Source organism: Salmo salar, chromosome 01, assembly GCF_965601325.2.
Source record: "Salmo salar chromosome 01, fSalSal1, whole genome shotgun sequence".
NCBI classification, from domain to species: Eukaryota; Metazoa; Chordata; class Actinopteri; order Salmoniformes; family Salmonidae; genus Salmo; species Salmo salar.
In genome coordinates this window covers 149,712,195-149,726,240 of record NC_138291.1, presented here as the reverse complement: position 1 = coordinate 149,726,240, position 14,046 = coordinate 149,712,195, and the positions used below count along the sequence as shown (strand labels likewise).

The 14,046-nt window shown below is 42.8% G+C and overlaps 2 protein-coding genes across 2 annotated transcripts; one reads left to right on the top strand and one right to left on the bottom strand.

Annotated features, from left to right (window-relative positions):
- Positions 1–3,006: 3,006 nt before the first annotated feature.
- On the top strand, positions 3,007–4,841 carry oxt (oxytocin). The gene is made up of 3 exons (XM_014132952.3): positions 3,007–3,129; positions 3,418–3,622; positions 4,018–4,841. The coding sequence occupies exons 1-3, from the start codon at positions 3,007–3,009 to the stop codon at positions 4,161–4,163; spliced, it is 474 nt and encodes a 157-aa protein (XP_013988427.2). The 3' UTR covers positions 4,164–4,841.
- A 14-nt stretch (positions 4,842–4,855) lies between these two features.
- On the bottom strand, positions 4,856–11,356 carry thnsl2 (threonine synthase-like 2). The gene is made up of 9 exons (XM_014132913.3): positions 11,268–11,356; positions 10,594–10,825; positions 10,107–10,301; positions 9,813–9,965; positions 9,362–9,601; positions 8,980–9,128; positions 8,769–8,894; positions 5,662–5,816; positions 4,856–5,508 (listed from the first exon to the last, which is right to left on the bottom strand). Exons 2-9 carry the CDS (start codon positions 10,814–10,816, stop codon positions 5,268–5,270), a joined length of 1,482 nt encoding a protein of 493 aa, XP_013988388.1. The 5' UTR covers positions 10,817–10,825; positions 11,268–11,356; the 3' UTR covers positions 4,856–5,267.
- Between the last annotated feature and the right edge of the window lie 2,690 nt (positions 11,357–14,046).

The window sequence follows — 14,046 nt, the reverse complement described above, 5'->3', positions numbered from 1 at the left end:
GAACGGCTCTTTTTGAACGGATCTTTTTGGTGAACGTCGGGAGCCGAATCGCATTGGTGAAAGAGACGTTAATTTGGCTCCCTGATTTGCATACTGCTACTACTGCTTTATGAGCTCTAAACAACGTTTTTCTGCAGATAAGTTACAAAATTATTAACTAATGAGGGTGAATCCTCACTGCAGAAACCACAAATAGTGGGGAGGGCCCATCCAAGCTGATGTTTTGAGTGCCCCAAAAACAACAGGCCATCCAATGGTGTAGTGGTGCCTGGAGAAGTAGGTATACTAATTTTTTTCCAGACGCAGCGCCCGGCGAAGGAAAGGTGCCCCGTCTGAATAATTATATGAAAAACAGTGACATAGCCTACACTCAGAATGACCTAAAACAATAAATCCCATATTGTTTTTTCAAAGTCAGGCCAACCCAAGATGTACTGTACAACTAGGCTAATAGTAGGTCTACCACTGAAATAGATACGTTTTTTTTAAATCACAGGTTTCATATTTTCCCTACATTTTTCAGGTTTTCACTGTCAAAGTCACACTTTTTTTTTTTTTTACAGAAAAACAACACCATTTAATGTTCTAAGTCAGTGTTTCCCAACCCTGGTTCTGGAGTACCCAACAGTGCAATTTTGTATTGTAACCCTGGACAAGCACACCTGATTCAACTTGTCAACGCATCATCAAGCCCTCAATGAGCTGAATGAGGTGTGGTTGTTCAGGGCTCCAACACAAAGTGTATTGTTGGGGGTACTCGAGGACCAGGGTTGGGAAACGTTGTTCTAAGTCCACTTTTGAGGTCTGGGAAAAAAATATAAGACATTTCGTTTTTTGAGTGTAGTTTAATTCAAGTGTGCAGGCACCTAGCACGGCGGTTAGCAGTGTTTCTGTTGCACATGAGTTGGAGTTTGCTAAATAAATGCCTACTGGATTGACACAAATAATCATGATATCGTTCTGACAGGTAGGCATAGGCTACTTTGTAGGTACTGTAATTAACATTTAATATAGAAGGTTTTTGGGAAAGGCCTATCATTAGCATCGCTATATTTTTTCTATTCCTTAACTGTTTGAAACCTGGACATTTTACTTCATATTATGAGGCATGTCTTACCATACTTGAAAGTAGCCTATAGCCAAAACCCCAGCATAGAAACGTGGAGGCAATTATTTTTTATAAAGACTTAGGCCTACTCGTATGCGTTTTCTTTAAACTTTCTTTCATTGTCTAGCAGCCAAATGCATTATCCTAGTCATATTAGCAACCCATGATAGTTGCATATTTAAACCCCCATCCTTTCAACATTTCTAACGGATATTTCCATCTCTGAAATACGTGGGTATGCTGCGTATACCCTCCACTAAACCACTGAGACCATCTAATAATTTGGGCAGGTAAAAATGTATTTGAACGCGCATTTCACGATCTGACATACTGGTAGCCTACCTTTTGGGCTTTACATTTGAGATTTGATATTTGTAGGTTCTAGGTCGATTTTTAAGCATTTTACACTAAGATCCGTTTGGGAGCGAAATGAGCCGGCTCTTTTAAGTGAACGGAGCCAAATGAGCCGAAAAGACGGAATTCCCATCACTAGAGGGCAGGTGGAGTCGACAGTCAACGGGGGAGGAGCATGGCTCTGTCGCCTGTCAGAAATAAAATGTATTTTTGACACGCCAAATCTCAACTGTGATGTACCCTTTCATCAAAGCAATTTTATACACGGGGATACATTGTAACATTTTACAAATTCATAAATGAATTGTTCTTAGTCCGTCGCATATTTTCGCACAAATATAAGATTTGAGCTATTTTTATTATTATTAGATGCATTAAAATATGGCCACTAGGACTTTCCAAATGGGCCTTTCTCAATGTTAATTTTTCAGCATTATCATGTAGGCCTATGACGTCAATTGACGTTTTTCCATTAGGTGGATTGAGTAATAATTAGTGTAATTCGAAAAATTAAGTTGGGGTCGAAATAACAGTGTTCATATAATGGCTTGAGTTAAATGTATTGGATCTGTCCAGGATAAAACATAATGAGAAATACATGATTAACATGGTGAGGTCAAGGTCAACTGTGCTCTTATTATTAATTCAGGACCCTATGAGGACAATGAAAACCTTTTAATCATCCTGTGAGTCATGTCTTTATTTATCGAAAGTTCTCTTTTTCTCCTATTAGTTGTTACATAGCCTATACAGGCTGCGTTAAGTCATACACACACACACACTCGAATACGTCTCTCTCTGTCACTCACGCACGCACGCACGCACACTCAAATATGTCCCTCTATCTCTCTCTCACGCACGTATGCGCACACACACACACACACACACACAAACAACTCTGAAGTCATAGCTCCTGTCTTACCCTTAACACCCCCCCCCCCCCCCCCCTACCGTTGTTGTTCATACAATCATGTTTAAGAATGTAGCGTAGAACTGTGGAAAGCTGAACTCATTTTAGTGTTTGGGGGCAAGGTATGACTAACCAGACCACCCATACCTCTTATGCATGGTCACGACTGATATGCCCTTTTCTTGTCCATCTCAATGTCCATTCCCCACTACTAATCAGGTCACGTAATTAATACCAGTGTAATAATGGCTTGATTGGACTTAATTGGTGGTTTTGAGGCCCTGTCACAGCCTAAGAGAAAGAGCAAGAGGTATAAAAGGTACCTTTTCATGGCAAGGACTATAAACGAAGACGATCAACCATTGACAAATTTGCAGATCATTACCAAAGCCTCATCTTCAACACAGTGAGTGTGTCAATTTGTGTCTCAAACAGTATGTATTTTCTCTGACAATCTTTTAAATCGATTTTATCTTAAAAAACATAACTGCAGGAAATATTTTTGTAACAGACATTTGCAAAAAATATTGCAACAATAGACTATGATTAATCTTACTATATTATATTTATCCTGAGCCAAGACGCATCCACTTTAGACAAACTTAAATCTATTTTTCCTTCATTCTCAGTGGCAATGTCTGTCGCCCCAGTGTCTGCCCTCTGTCTGCTGTTCCTGCTATCTGTGTGCACTGCCTGCTACATCTCAAACTGCCCCATAGGAGGCAAGAGATCAGCACTAGACTTCCCATCCAGAAAGGTACCCAGTCATTCTCAGCAGTTACACTTTGTTACTGTTTATTGTAACTGTGTGTCTGTTATAGAGTTAGATTGGTGGTTGCCTGCCATAGAGGCTTGCCTCACCTTCGAAGGGTTGGGATTGCAAAGTTAAATTAAAGGTTATTGTATGTCAATATTGTATATTGTATTGTACATTTGTTTTCGTTAAACCACAAAGCTTTAAACCACTTCCCTTTTCTATAAATATATCACTTTTATCTATAATAACAATGTAACTATAACTTTCTGTTTCCTATTATCTTTCCAGTGCATGTCATGTGGCCCGGGCAACAGGGGCCGCTGCTTTGGCCCCAGTATCTGCTGTGGGGAGGGGATGGGCTGCTACGTGGGCTCCCCAGAGGCAGCTAGTTGTGTGGAGGAGAACTACCTGCCTTCTCCCTGTGAGGCCGGAGGAAGAGTGTGTGGCTCTGAAGAGCGACGCTGTGCTGCGCCAGGGATCTGCTGTGACGTGGGTAAGATCAAGACTACCCTGCTGTGTTCCTGTAAAGAAACTGTTTCTATGCACACTGAATGATTTGTAAAATAGCAATGAGCCTTGCATGCAGTAGGGTTTGTTTTTCTATTTATTGCTGGTTATGGCAATTTCAATAGACTATTTAATTGTTAATAGCATGTGCCAAGGTCTCGTGGTATTGAATGTATTCTCATTGTCAGCTAGCTAGCTACTTGTTCCAAGATCACTTATTAAGAGTTCAGGAAGAAATGTGGTGTCATATAGCCATTGGCCACCATCAATGGTAGTACTATACTAATGAAATGTATTGCTTGTGAGTTCACCTGGATTCAGTTTGATATTGTAGGTTACAGTTGTGTGACAGATTGTCTATTTGTACCCTTTCTCTTTTAGAGGGTTGTAGTATTGACCAATCCTGTTTTGAGGACGAAGCTGCCGAATACATAAGCCAATCAGAGAGCAGTAGCCATGACCACGATCTGCTGATGAAGCTACTGCACATGATTAGCCACACCCCTCCCCACAGAGTCCACCAATAAAACAGCCTCTAGGCGTTTTCAGGGACAGTCCTGAGTTGAAGGACAGTGTAAAAAAAATCTGTTGCATGTTTCAATGTCAGAGGAATACCTGCAGTATGTACATACATTTTCTACAGCAGATAGATATAGATGTAAAATATGAGTTTTTGCTTGTAACTGCTTGTGTAATGGCTTGTGCTCTATGAGACAAATGAAGCTTACAGTACAAAAACCTAACTGTCTGGTTAGTCACTGTTGCATGTTTCAAGTCAACTCGGGTCTCAAGTATTTCCAACACCAAAACACACACACTAAAACTCACCATGAGATGCTGCTGAAATATATAAACGTTATGGATACGTTTTTGTGTTTATGTGTGTACTGTATATGTGTCTTACCTTACGATGCAGGAACAGAGCTGAGTCATACAACCTCTGACATCATCTTTATGAGACCAAAGTCCCTCTCAGCTGCCTGACAGTACAATAGATCAGGAGTTCTGGCTATAAAAGGTCTTATCTAAAGATACAAACCGACAGCTTGTGAGAGAAACCCATGTGGCCCATATAAACCTACGGTCCTATGTCTTCTGAAGTGAATGCTAAAGCCTATGGTACACAGGCAATTTCTTAAGGCAATATTGACGGGCATCATGCCCACCACCACACTGTCTCTCTTACATGTAGTGATGGGAATAAAAACCTAATCATAGCTCCGTTCTAAGCATTTACTTTAATTACTCCTGCACACATGATTGCCTCTGCAACTTTTATTGTCAGCATTTATGGTCAGGCAATAAATTGTGCAGAGGTTCGATTGCAAAACACACCATTTGACAATTACACCATTTGATCTGGATTCTGATCAAACGTATACAATAAACAATCTTCTTATACTGTAACAATATCTGATCATATAAAACTGATTTCTTCAAGACAGTAAATAAAACATCTATCTGTGGGCATATTATTGCTGGTATTAGCAGTAAGTGGTCTATTATCCACTTTATAAAACAACCTCATTGGTTAATAAGTGTTCGTTATTTCTGATAATCTATGGCAAATGCCTATTAACAGTTCCATCTGAATTATCAGTGTGCATCCATAAGCCTAATTTCTTAAAAAACTAGTTACACTCTACAGTTGAATAATAGGCCACTCCACGTTGCCTGGCTGAGCCTATAGCCTGGATGTGTTGCTTCAGCCTGCCCTCCCAGTCCTTGCCCCAGTCCTGGCCCCGCTCCAGGGCCAGGTAGCGAGTGGACATCTTGTCCAGAGCCCGCACTGCCTCAGGGATGTCAAGGGTCAGCCCTGCCTTCTGCACCGCCGCCTGGAACTTGGCCGGAGAAGCTGTTGCTATGCAACACCTAGACAGGGGAATGGGTTTAAAATTGTGAGCTAGACGGCGGTATTCGGTATGCAGCCATGGGATGCATAATGTAAATGATTGAGCCTGCAACTAAGAAATGTGTTTATTTAGTAAAATACTAAAAGGGTGTGTGTGTGTCTGTGTCTCTTACCTGTTGACCCCTGCAGTGGGGGGACAGTGGTAGTGATGCCACACAGCCACTGCAGTGTGGGGACATAGTAGATACTGGTTCTCCTTCCAGCATCTCTGCATGGTCTCCACTATCCCCTCATCTCTTACTGCACCTGCTGTGAGGACCTGAGACAACTGGAGACAGAGAGAGGAGGGCAGGAGAGTAGTATTAGTAGTATTTATTAGGATCCCCAATTAGCTGCTGCCGAGGCAGCGGCTACTCTTCCTGGGGTCCAAACACAAATCACAACAACAAATAAAATACATAATACACACCAAGTGTACAAAACATTAAAAACACCTTCCTAATAGTGAGTTGCACCCCCCTTTGCCCTCAGAACAGCATCAATTCGTCGGGGAATGGACTCTACAAGGTGTTAAAAGTGTTCCACAGGGATGCTGGCCCATGTTGACTCCAATGCTTTCCACAGTTGTGTCAAGTTAAATATAGGTTAAATATAAAATACATAATTATAAAAGTTGGCGGGATGTCCTCTGGATGGTGGACCATTCTTGATACACACAGGAAACTGTTGAGCATGAAAAACCCAGCAGCATTGTAGTTCTTGACACAAACCGGTGCACCTGGCACCTACTACCATACCCCGTAAAAAGGCACTTAAATATTTTGTCTTGCCCATTCACCCTCTGAATGGCACACGTACACAATCCATGTGTCAATTGTCTCAATGCTTAAAAATCCATCTTTAACCTGTCTCCTCCCCTTTATCTACACTGACTGAAGTGGATTTAACAAGTGACATCAATAAGGGATCATAGCTTTCACCTGAATTGGCCTGGTCAGTCTTTGCCATGGAAAGAGCAGGTGTCCTTAATATTTTGTAAACTCAGTGTACATAGCACTACAATTACATCACAATTTAGTCATTTTGCATATGTTCCTATCCAGAGCGACCCACTGCTAGTGCATTCATCTTAAGATAGCCAGGCGAGACAACTACACATCACATATCAATGCAAAATACAATACAAGAAATACATAAAAATGTCTGTTTTTCTCTTCCCAGTCCCCGTCGTGCCGTAAGGTGTTCTTTTATCTGTTTTTTTTTATCAGATTTTATTGCTAGTTTGAGTTACCTGGGGTGGCAGAGAGTTCTATGTAGTCATGGCTCTATTTAATATTGTGTGTTTCCCAGTGTCTGTTTTGGACCTGGGGACTGTGAAGAGACCTCTGGTTCCATGTCTTGTGTGGTACCAATGAGTGTCCGAACTGTGTGCCAACCGCTTGAACAGACAGTTCGGTACCTTCAACACCTGGTACAAAGACCAATAGTGATGCAGTCAATCTCTCCTCAACTTTGAGCCAGGAGATATTGACATGCGTGTTACTGGCATTCGCCCTCCATGTACAGTACCAGTCAAAAGTTGGGACGTACCTACTCATTCAAGGGTTTTATTTATTTTTTACTATTTTATGCACTGTAGAATAATAGTGAAGACATAAAAACTATGAAATAACACATATGGAATCATGTTGTAACCAAAAAAGTGTTAAACAAATCAAAATATATTTTATATTTGAGATTCTTCAAAGTAGCCATCCTTTGCCTTGATGACAGCTTTGCACACTCTTGGCATTCTCTCAACCAGCTTCATGAGGTAGTCACCTGGAATACATTTCAATTAACAGGTGTGCCTTCTTAAAAGTTAACTTGTGGAATTTCTTTCCTTAATGCGTTTGAGCTAATCAGTTGTGTTGTGACAAGGTAGGGGTAGTGTACAGAAGATAGCCCTCTTTGGTAAAAGACCAAGTCCATATTATGGCAAGAACAGCTCAAATAAGCAAAGAGAAATGACAGTCCATCATTACATTAAGACATGAAAGTCAGTCAATCCGGAAAATTTTAAGAACATTGAAAGTTTCTGCAAGTGCAGTCGCAAAAACCATCAAGCGCTATGATGAAACTGTCTCTCATGAGGACCGCCACAGGAAAGCAAGACCCAGAGTTACCTCTGCAGCAGAGGATAAGTTCATTAGAGTTACCAGCCTCAGAAATTGCAGCCCAAATAAATGTTTAACAGAATTCAAGTAACAAACACATCTCAACATCAACTGTTCAGAGGAGACTGCGTGAATCAGGCCTTCATGGTCAAATTGCTGCAAAGAAACAACTACTAAAGGACACCAGTAAGAAGAAAATACTTGATTTGGCCAAGAAACACGAGCAATGTACATTAGACCGGTGGAAATCTGTTTTTTGGTCTGATGGTTCCAAATTTGAGATTTTTGGTTCTAACCGCAGTGTCTTTGTGAGACGCAGAGTAGGTGAAAGGATGATCTCTGCATGTGTGGTTCCCACCGTGAAGCATGGAGGAGGAGGTGTGATGGTGCTTTGCTGGTGACACTGTCAGGAATTTATTTAAAATTCCAGGCACACTTAACCAGCATATCTACCACAGCATTCTGCAGCGATACACCATCCCATCTGGTTTGCGCTTAGTGGGACCATCATTTATTTTTCAACAAGACAATGACCCAACACACCTCCAGGCTGTGTAAGGGCTATCTGACCAAGAAGGAGAGTGATGGAGTGCTGCATCAGATGACCTGGCCTCCACAATCACCTAACCTCAACCCAATTGAGATGGGTGAAGGAAAATCAGCCAACAAGTGCTCAGCATATGTGGGAACTCCTTCAAGACTGTTGGAAAAGCATTCCAGGTGAAGCTGGTTGGGAGAATGCCAAGTGTGTGCAAAACTGTCATCAAGCAAAGGGTGGCTACTTTGATAATCTACAATATTTAATACATTTTGATTCGATTTACACTTTTTTGGTTACTAAATGATGACATTTGTGTTATTTTATAGTTTTAATGTCTTCACTATTATTCTACAATGTAGAAAATAGTAAAAATAAAGAAAAACCCTTGAATAAGTATGTGTGTCCAGCTGTCCAGCTGCGACATAACTAAGGCCTGTAGGACCTGTCTGGTTGACTGAGATGTCAAGGGGGGGGGGGGGGGATAAGTATGTGTGGTGATTTGAGCGAGAACATTAAACAACCAATGGTACTGGGCACTTATCTTTCTACAAGAACATGGAAATGATGTATTCATGCATCTGACCTGTTTGTGGAGAGCTTCAGGCAGAGTGTGTCTGTGAGAGTGCTGAAACTCCTCCATCATGCCCTTTACCAAGGCTCCATCTCTACCAGACAGCAGCCAGAACACACGCTCCATGTTATAGGGGTCCTGGGGTGAGAGCACACTGTTAGCCACAGTACACACACACACTTCTTAAACCTTAAACAAAGTGACGAGCCATCACGGACAGCACCTGAATGTCTATAGCCGGGGCCATGGTCTGCGTGACATTGGTTGCCATGGAAAAGTCCCCACTCTGCACAGTCCTGTGCACTATGTCATTAGCGTTCGTCATGGCAACGAGGCACAGCGGTATCCCCATCTGCTTCACAATGCAGCCGGCTGAGAGAGGGGACAGAGAGACAGACAAAGAATAAAGAGAGGAGAGATTAAGGAACACCAGAGAAAAACATGAGCTATGTTCCAATAGTCTCAAACGGCTTAGTTTCCTTTCCACTTTGAGCAAAAAAGTAGGGAAGAAATATAAATATATCTCTAATCAAAAAAATATATACAAAAAGGGGCACAAATGGGAAAAAGTAGTAGAAACACTGTGTCATTGTAAAACTTCTCACCGGCGATATTCCCCGCCCCCCCTGTGGGCACTACCATCTCCAAGGTGGGTAGGGGTGCCCCCGTTTCTGCCTGCTCCAGCCCGCTCACATGCAGGTAGGCATAAAGGAAGTGTGCCAGCTGCACCATGACACGAGACCAGTTGACTGAGTTGAGACTCATCAGGCTGTGTTGTTTCACCAGCTCCTGGTCTGAAAACAGTCGACGGATGGGCACGTCGATGTCATCAGAACTGCCATCCGCTAGTGGTGCAGGGGAGAATAATTTGGGTTGTGTTATCATACCAATGATACCATCTTATCACAGGTTAAGGTAAGATCATTATTACTGAAGGCTAAAACTCCTATATTTTCCCATGATATGGCCATCATCTCTCACTATCAAAGAAGGGGGCAAGGAGAGGAAAACACTTTAGAATATTGCTCCCTCATACTATCTGGCCCTCTCTCTAACCTGCAAACACATGGATGTTGTCCTCCAGGCAGGTGATCATCTGTTTCTCCTGCACAAGAGTTATGCGGCCCCGGGGGTACACCACTACCACGTCTACCCCACGAAGGCCTTTCGCACTTTGGATGGCTGAACCACCCGTGTCCCCAGATGTGCCTAGGCCGCAGCGTGGAAGAGGGAAGAGGATAGGAGGACACTATTAAGACACGTAAGATATAATATACATAAACATAATAGACCTAGCATGTAACTAAACATGTAAACACTCCAAATGCTGCCCAAAGTGCCCTTTCTCACCCACTAATACGATGGCGCGCCGGCTTTCCTTGCGCAGGAAGTAGTCGAGGAAGCGCACGGTGCAGGTCATGGCCAGGTCCTTGAAGGCCAGGGTCTCACCGTGGAAGAGTTCCAGCACACACAGCCCACCCTTCAGCCTGGCCAAGCTCACCACCCCTGGCACGGCGAACCCAGACAGGGCCGCACTCACCAGGCCTGGGGCAAGGGAGGGAGAGAGAGAGAGAGAGAGCGGAGAGGGGTGTGAAAGAGTGAGATTGAGTGAGATTGAGAGAGTGAGATGGGCAGAAGGATCACGCAAAAGAGAGAGTGAAGGAAAAGCGGTGAGGAAGGGACATGAACAGAATTGCTTCATTTTGATATACACCCAGATGTGAAAAAAAAACACGTGTTAAAACCTCTTCACTTTACACCTAACTGTAGCATATTTTTCAACCATCAATCAATCCATCAACGTGTCACTCAGCTACCCAAACCCTCCAGGTCTCACCTTCCAGGTCTGCTCGAGGGATCAACTCTGTAGGGATGAACAGGGAGCAGACCTCCGTCACTAGCTGGGGGTAGGACAGAGAGCTCCAGGACCTCAGGGTATCAGGGGTCAGGGTGGGGAGGGTCTCAGGCATGAACATCCCCCCGTCTGGCGCATATCCCGATAACAAAACATCCTGAAAGTCCCAACCCTGGACACCGCCACGCGTGCTGCAGTACTGCATATCTGACACCTGTTAGTAGTCAAAACAGAGAGAAGTATGATGAAAAATAGTATGACGATAAGCCTTTGGGTTACGTTCGCTTCATTGTTGTAGCAATTTGACAGAATAATTTACAATAAGGATGCAAGGGCAGACATATCTATCTGGGCACACGGATCAACAGTTCATAAGTGAGTATTGGACTATAATGTAATAACATTATTAAAATGCATAACAGTTAGCCTATTGCAGTTTCAAAAACATGTGTTTATGTTAATTTTTTAATTATGGGAGATTACATTATTAATACATAGCATAATAGAAAACATAACTGTCAGCTTAAGTTTACAGTAAACTACTGTTGAAAAAACATATTATTTGCTTATTTATTTCAAATAAATTATGGTTAGGTAAATTCAATGCTGCTGACTATCGCATCTAGTCCATAAAATGTTAAATTATGATTATTTACCGTCCGCTTGCTATAAGAAAAAATAGCTCCGAAGTAGCGTACTGTAGCTACGAGATGACCTGGGGAACTGTATTGGTGGAACACCAGAGTTCGAATATCGAAGTAAAGAACTCAATCTGGTGCCTAACGTTTCAAAATATCTATTCTAAAGCGGCACCTGCTGGTCATTATAGCAAACTGCATTCAAAGGAGTTTAATAAGAGACACAACCACATTTTGATATTATCTGACAAATAAATTCAATCAATTAATCAAACAATCCAAACTATGAAGCGGCCATTTGATGAATGGAAAGAGACATCTGTTACAAAACACCAAAAAGTTTAATGACATTCGGAGATTGTCAAGCCTTTGTTATTGGGTAGGTCTACAAGGTAGTGAGGCATGTATTTACTGTTTGTTGAGATTTACATATTCTATTTATTGTGATGTTGAAAACGCAAACCATGATATTGAATTGAAAATTCGTTGCATATATTTAATGTAATTATAAATATGGTATCAAAATGTTGAAAATCTGATTTCCCCCTAGCTGATCATTGTCTGCAGCCGGGTTTGGTCGTAGTGTAGGCCGGTAGCCCTGCGTGGCTTCGACTGTGTCACAAAAGCATGCGTTTAGATACACAGGGTCGCTACAGTTATTGCTATTTGTGGTCTTAAACATTGGATACAATAACCCCCCCCCCCCCCCCCAAATGGTTACTGCACCAAAAAGTACTGCTAGGTCAGTTGAGTTTTTCTATCTTATTCTTAATCGAACTATGGTGCTCCTCACCTCGGTTATTCATAAACCTAAAGATGTCTTCACTACAAATCCAAACTAGAAAAGCATATATATTTGTATTGTAATCACAAGGGAACCAGTACACCATTGCCATAGGCTGTAAAGTTGGGTTTACAATGTTTAAAATAATAACTAATTGCTTGTATATATACTGTAGTTCCATGTGTACTGCCCCACCCCTTCTAACACGTTCCTCCTCAAGCCTTAGGTCTGCCAAGAGATGTATGTGAGATCAAGCAGAATGGAGACCACTTCAAGATGACCATTTAAACGTGTTAACCCTCGCAAGGCGGATGGCCCAGACGGCATCCCTGGCCGCATCCTCAGAGCATGCGCAGACCAGCTGGCTGTGTTTACGGACATATTCAATCGTTCCCTATCCCAGTCTGCTGTCCCCACATGCTTCAAGATGGCTACCATTGTTCCTGTACCCAAGAAGGCAAAGATACCTGAACTAAATGACTATCGCCCCGTAGCACTCACTTCGGTCATCATGAAGTGCTTTGAGAGACTAGTCAAGGATCATATCATCTCCACCTTACCTGACACGCTAGACCCACTTCAATTTGCATACCGCCCCAACAGGTCCACAGATGATGCAATCGCCATCACACTGCACACTGTCCTATCCCATCTGGACAAGAGGAATACCTATGTAAGAATGCTGCTCATTGACTACAGCTCAGCATTCAACACCCTAGTACCATCCAAGCTCATCATTAAGCTGGAGACCCTGGGTCTCAACCCCGCCCTGTGCAATTGGGTCCTGGACTTTCTGACGGGCCGCCCCCAGGTGGTCAAGGTAGGAAACAACATCTCCACTTCGCTGACCCTCAACACTGGGGCCCCACCAGGGTGGGTGCTCAGCCCCTCCTATACTCCCTGTTCACCCATGACTGCGTGGCCATGCACGCCTCCATCTCAATCATCAAGTTTGCAGACGACACAACAGTAGTGGGCTTGATTACCAACAACGATGAGACAGCCTACAGGGAGGAGGTGAGGGCACTTGGAGTGTGGTGTCAGGAAAGCAACCTCTCACTCAACGTCAACAAAACAAAGGAGATGATCGTGGACTTCATGAAACAGCAGAGGGAGCACCCCCCTATCCACATCGAAGGGACAGTAGTGGAGAAGGTGGAAAGTTCTAAGTTCCTCGGTGTACAGTACACATCACAGACAAACTGAAATGATCCACCCACACAGACAGTGTGGTGAAGAAGGCGCAACAGCGCCTCTTCAACCTCAGGAGGCTGAAGAAATTTGGCTTGTCACCTAAAACCCCGACAAACTTTTACAGATGCACATTTGAGAGCATCCTGTCGGGCTGTATCACCGCCTGGTACGGCAACTGCACCGCCCTCAACCGCAAGGCTCTCCAGAGGGTGATGCAGTCTGCACAATGCATCACCGGAGACAAACTACAAACAGCTTCTATCTCAAGGCCATCAGACTGCTAAACAGCAATCACTAACTCAGAGAGGCTTCTGCCTACGTAGAGACTCACTAGTCACTTTAAATAATGCCACTTTAATAATGTTTACAGATCTTACATTACTCATCTCATATGTATATACTGTATCTTATACCATCTATTGCATCTTGCCTATGCCGCTCGGCCATTGCTCATCCAAATATTTATTTGTACATATTCTTATTCCATCCCTTTAGATTTGTGTGTAGTAGGTAGCTGTTGGGGAATTGTTAGATTTATTAGATATTACTAGATATTAATAGTACTTAGACATTAGATATTACTGCACTGTCGGAACTAGAAGCACAAGCATTTCGCTACACTCGCATGAACATCTGCTAACCATGTGTATGTGACCAATACAATTTGATTTGATTTGATTTGAGGCACCAAAGTCATGGCCAACTCGTTCACATTTGGCCAGGAGGCTAAGCTGGAGACGATGACTAGAGAGAAGAACAAGGTGAGTTGCTCAACCAGACACACCCACACTTACTTGGGGCCTCATGGGGGCACCTGCA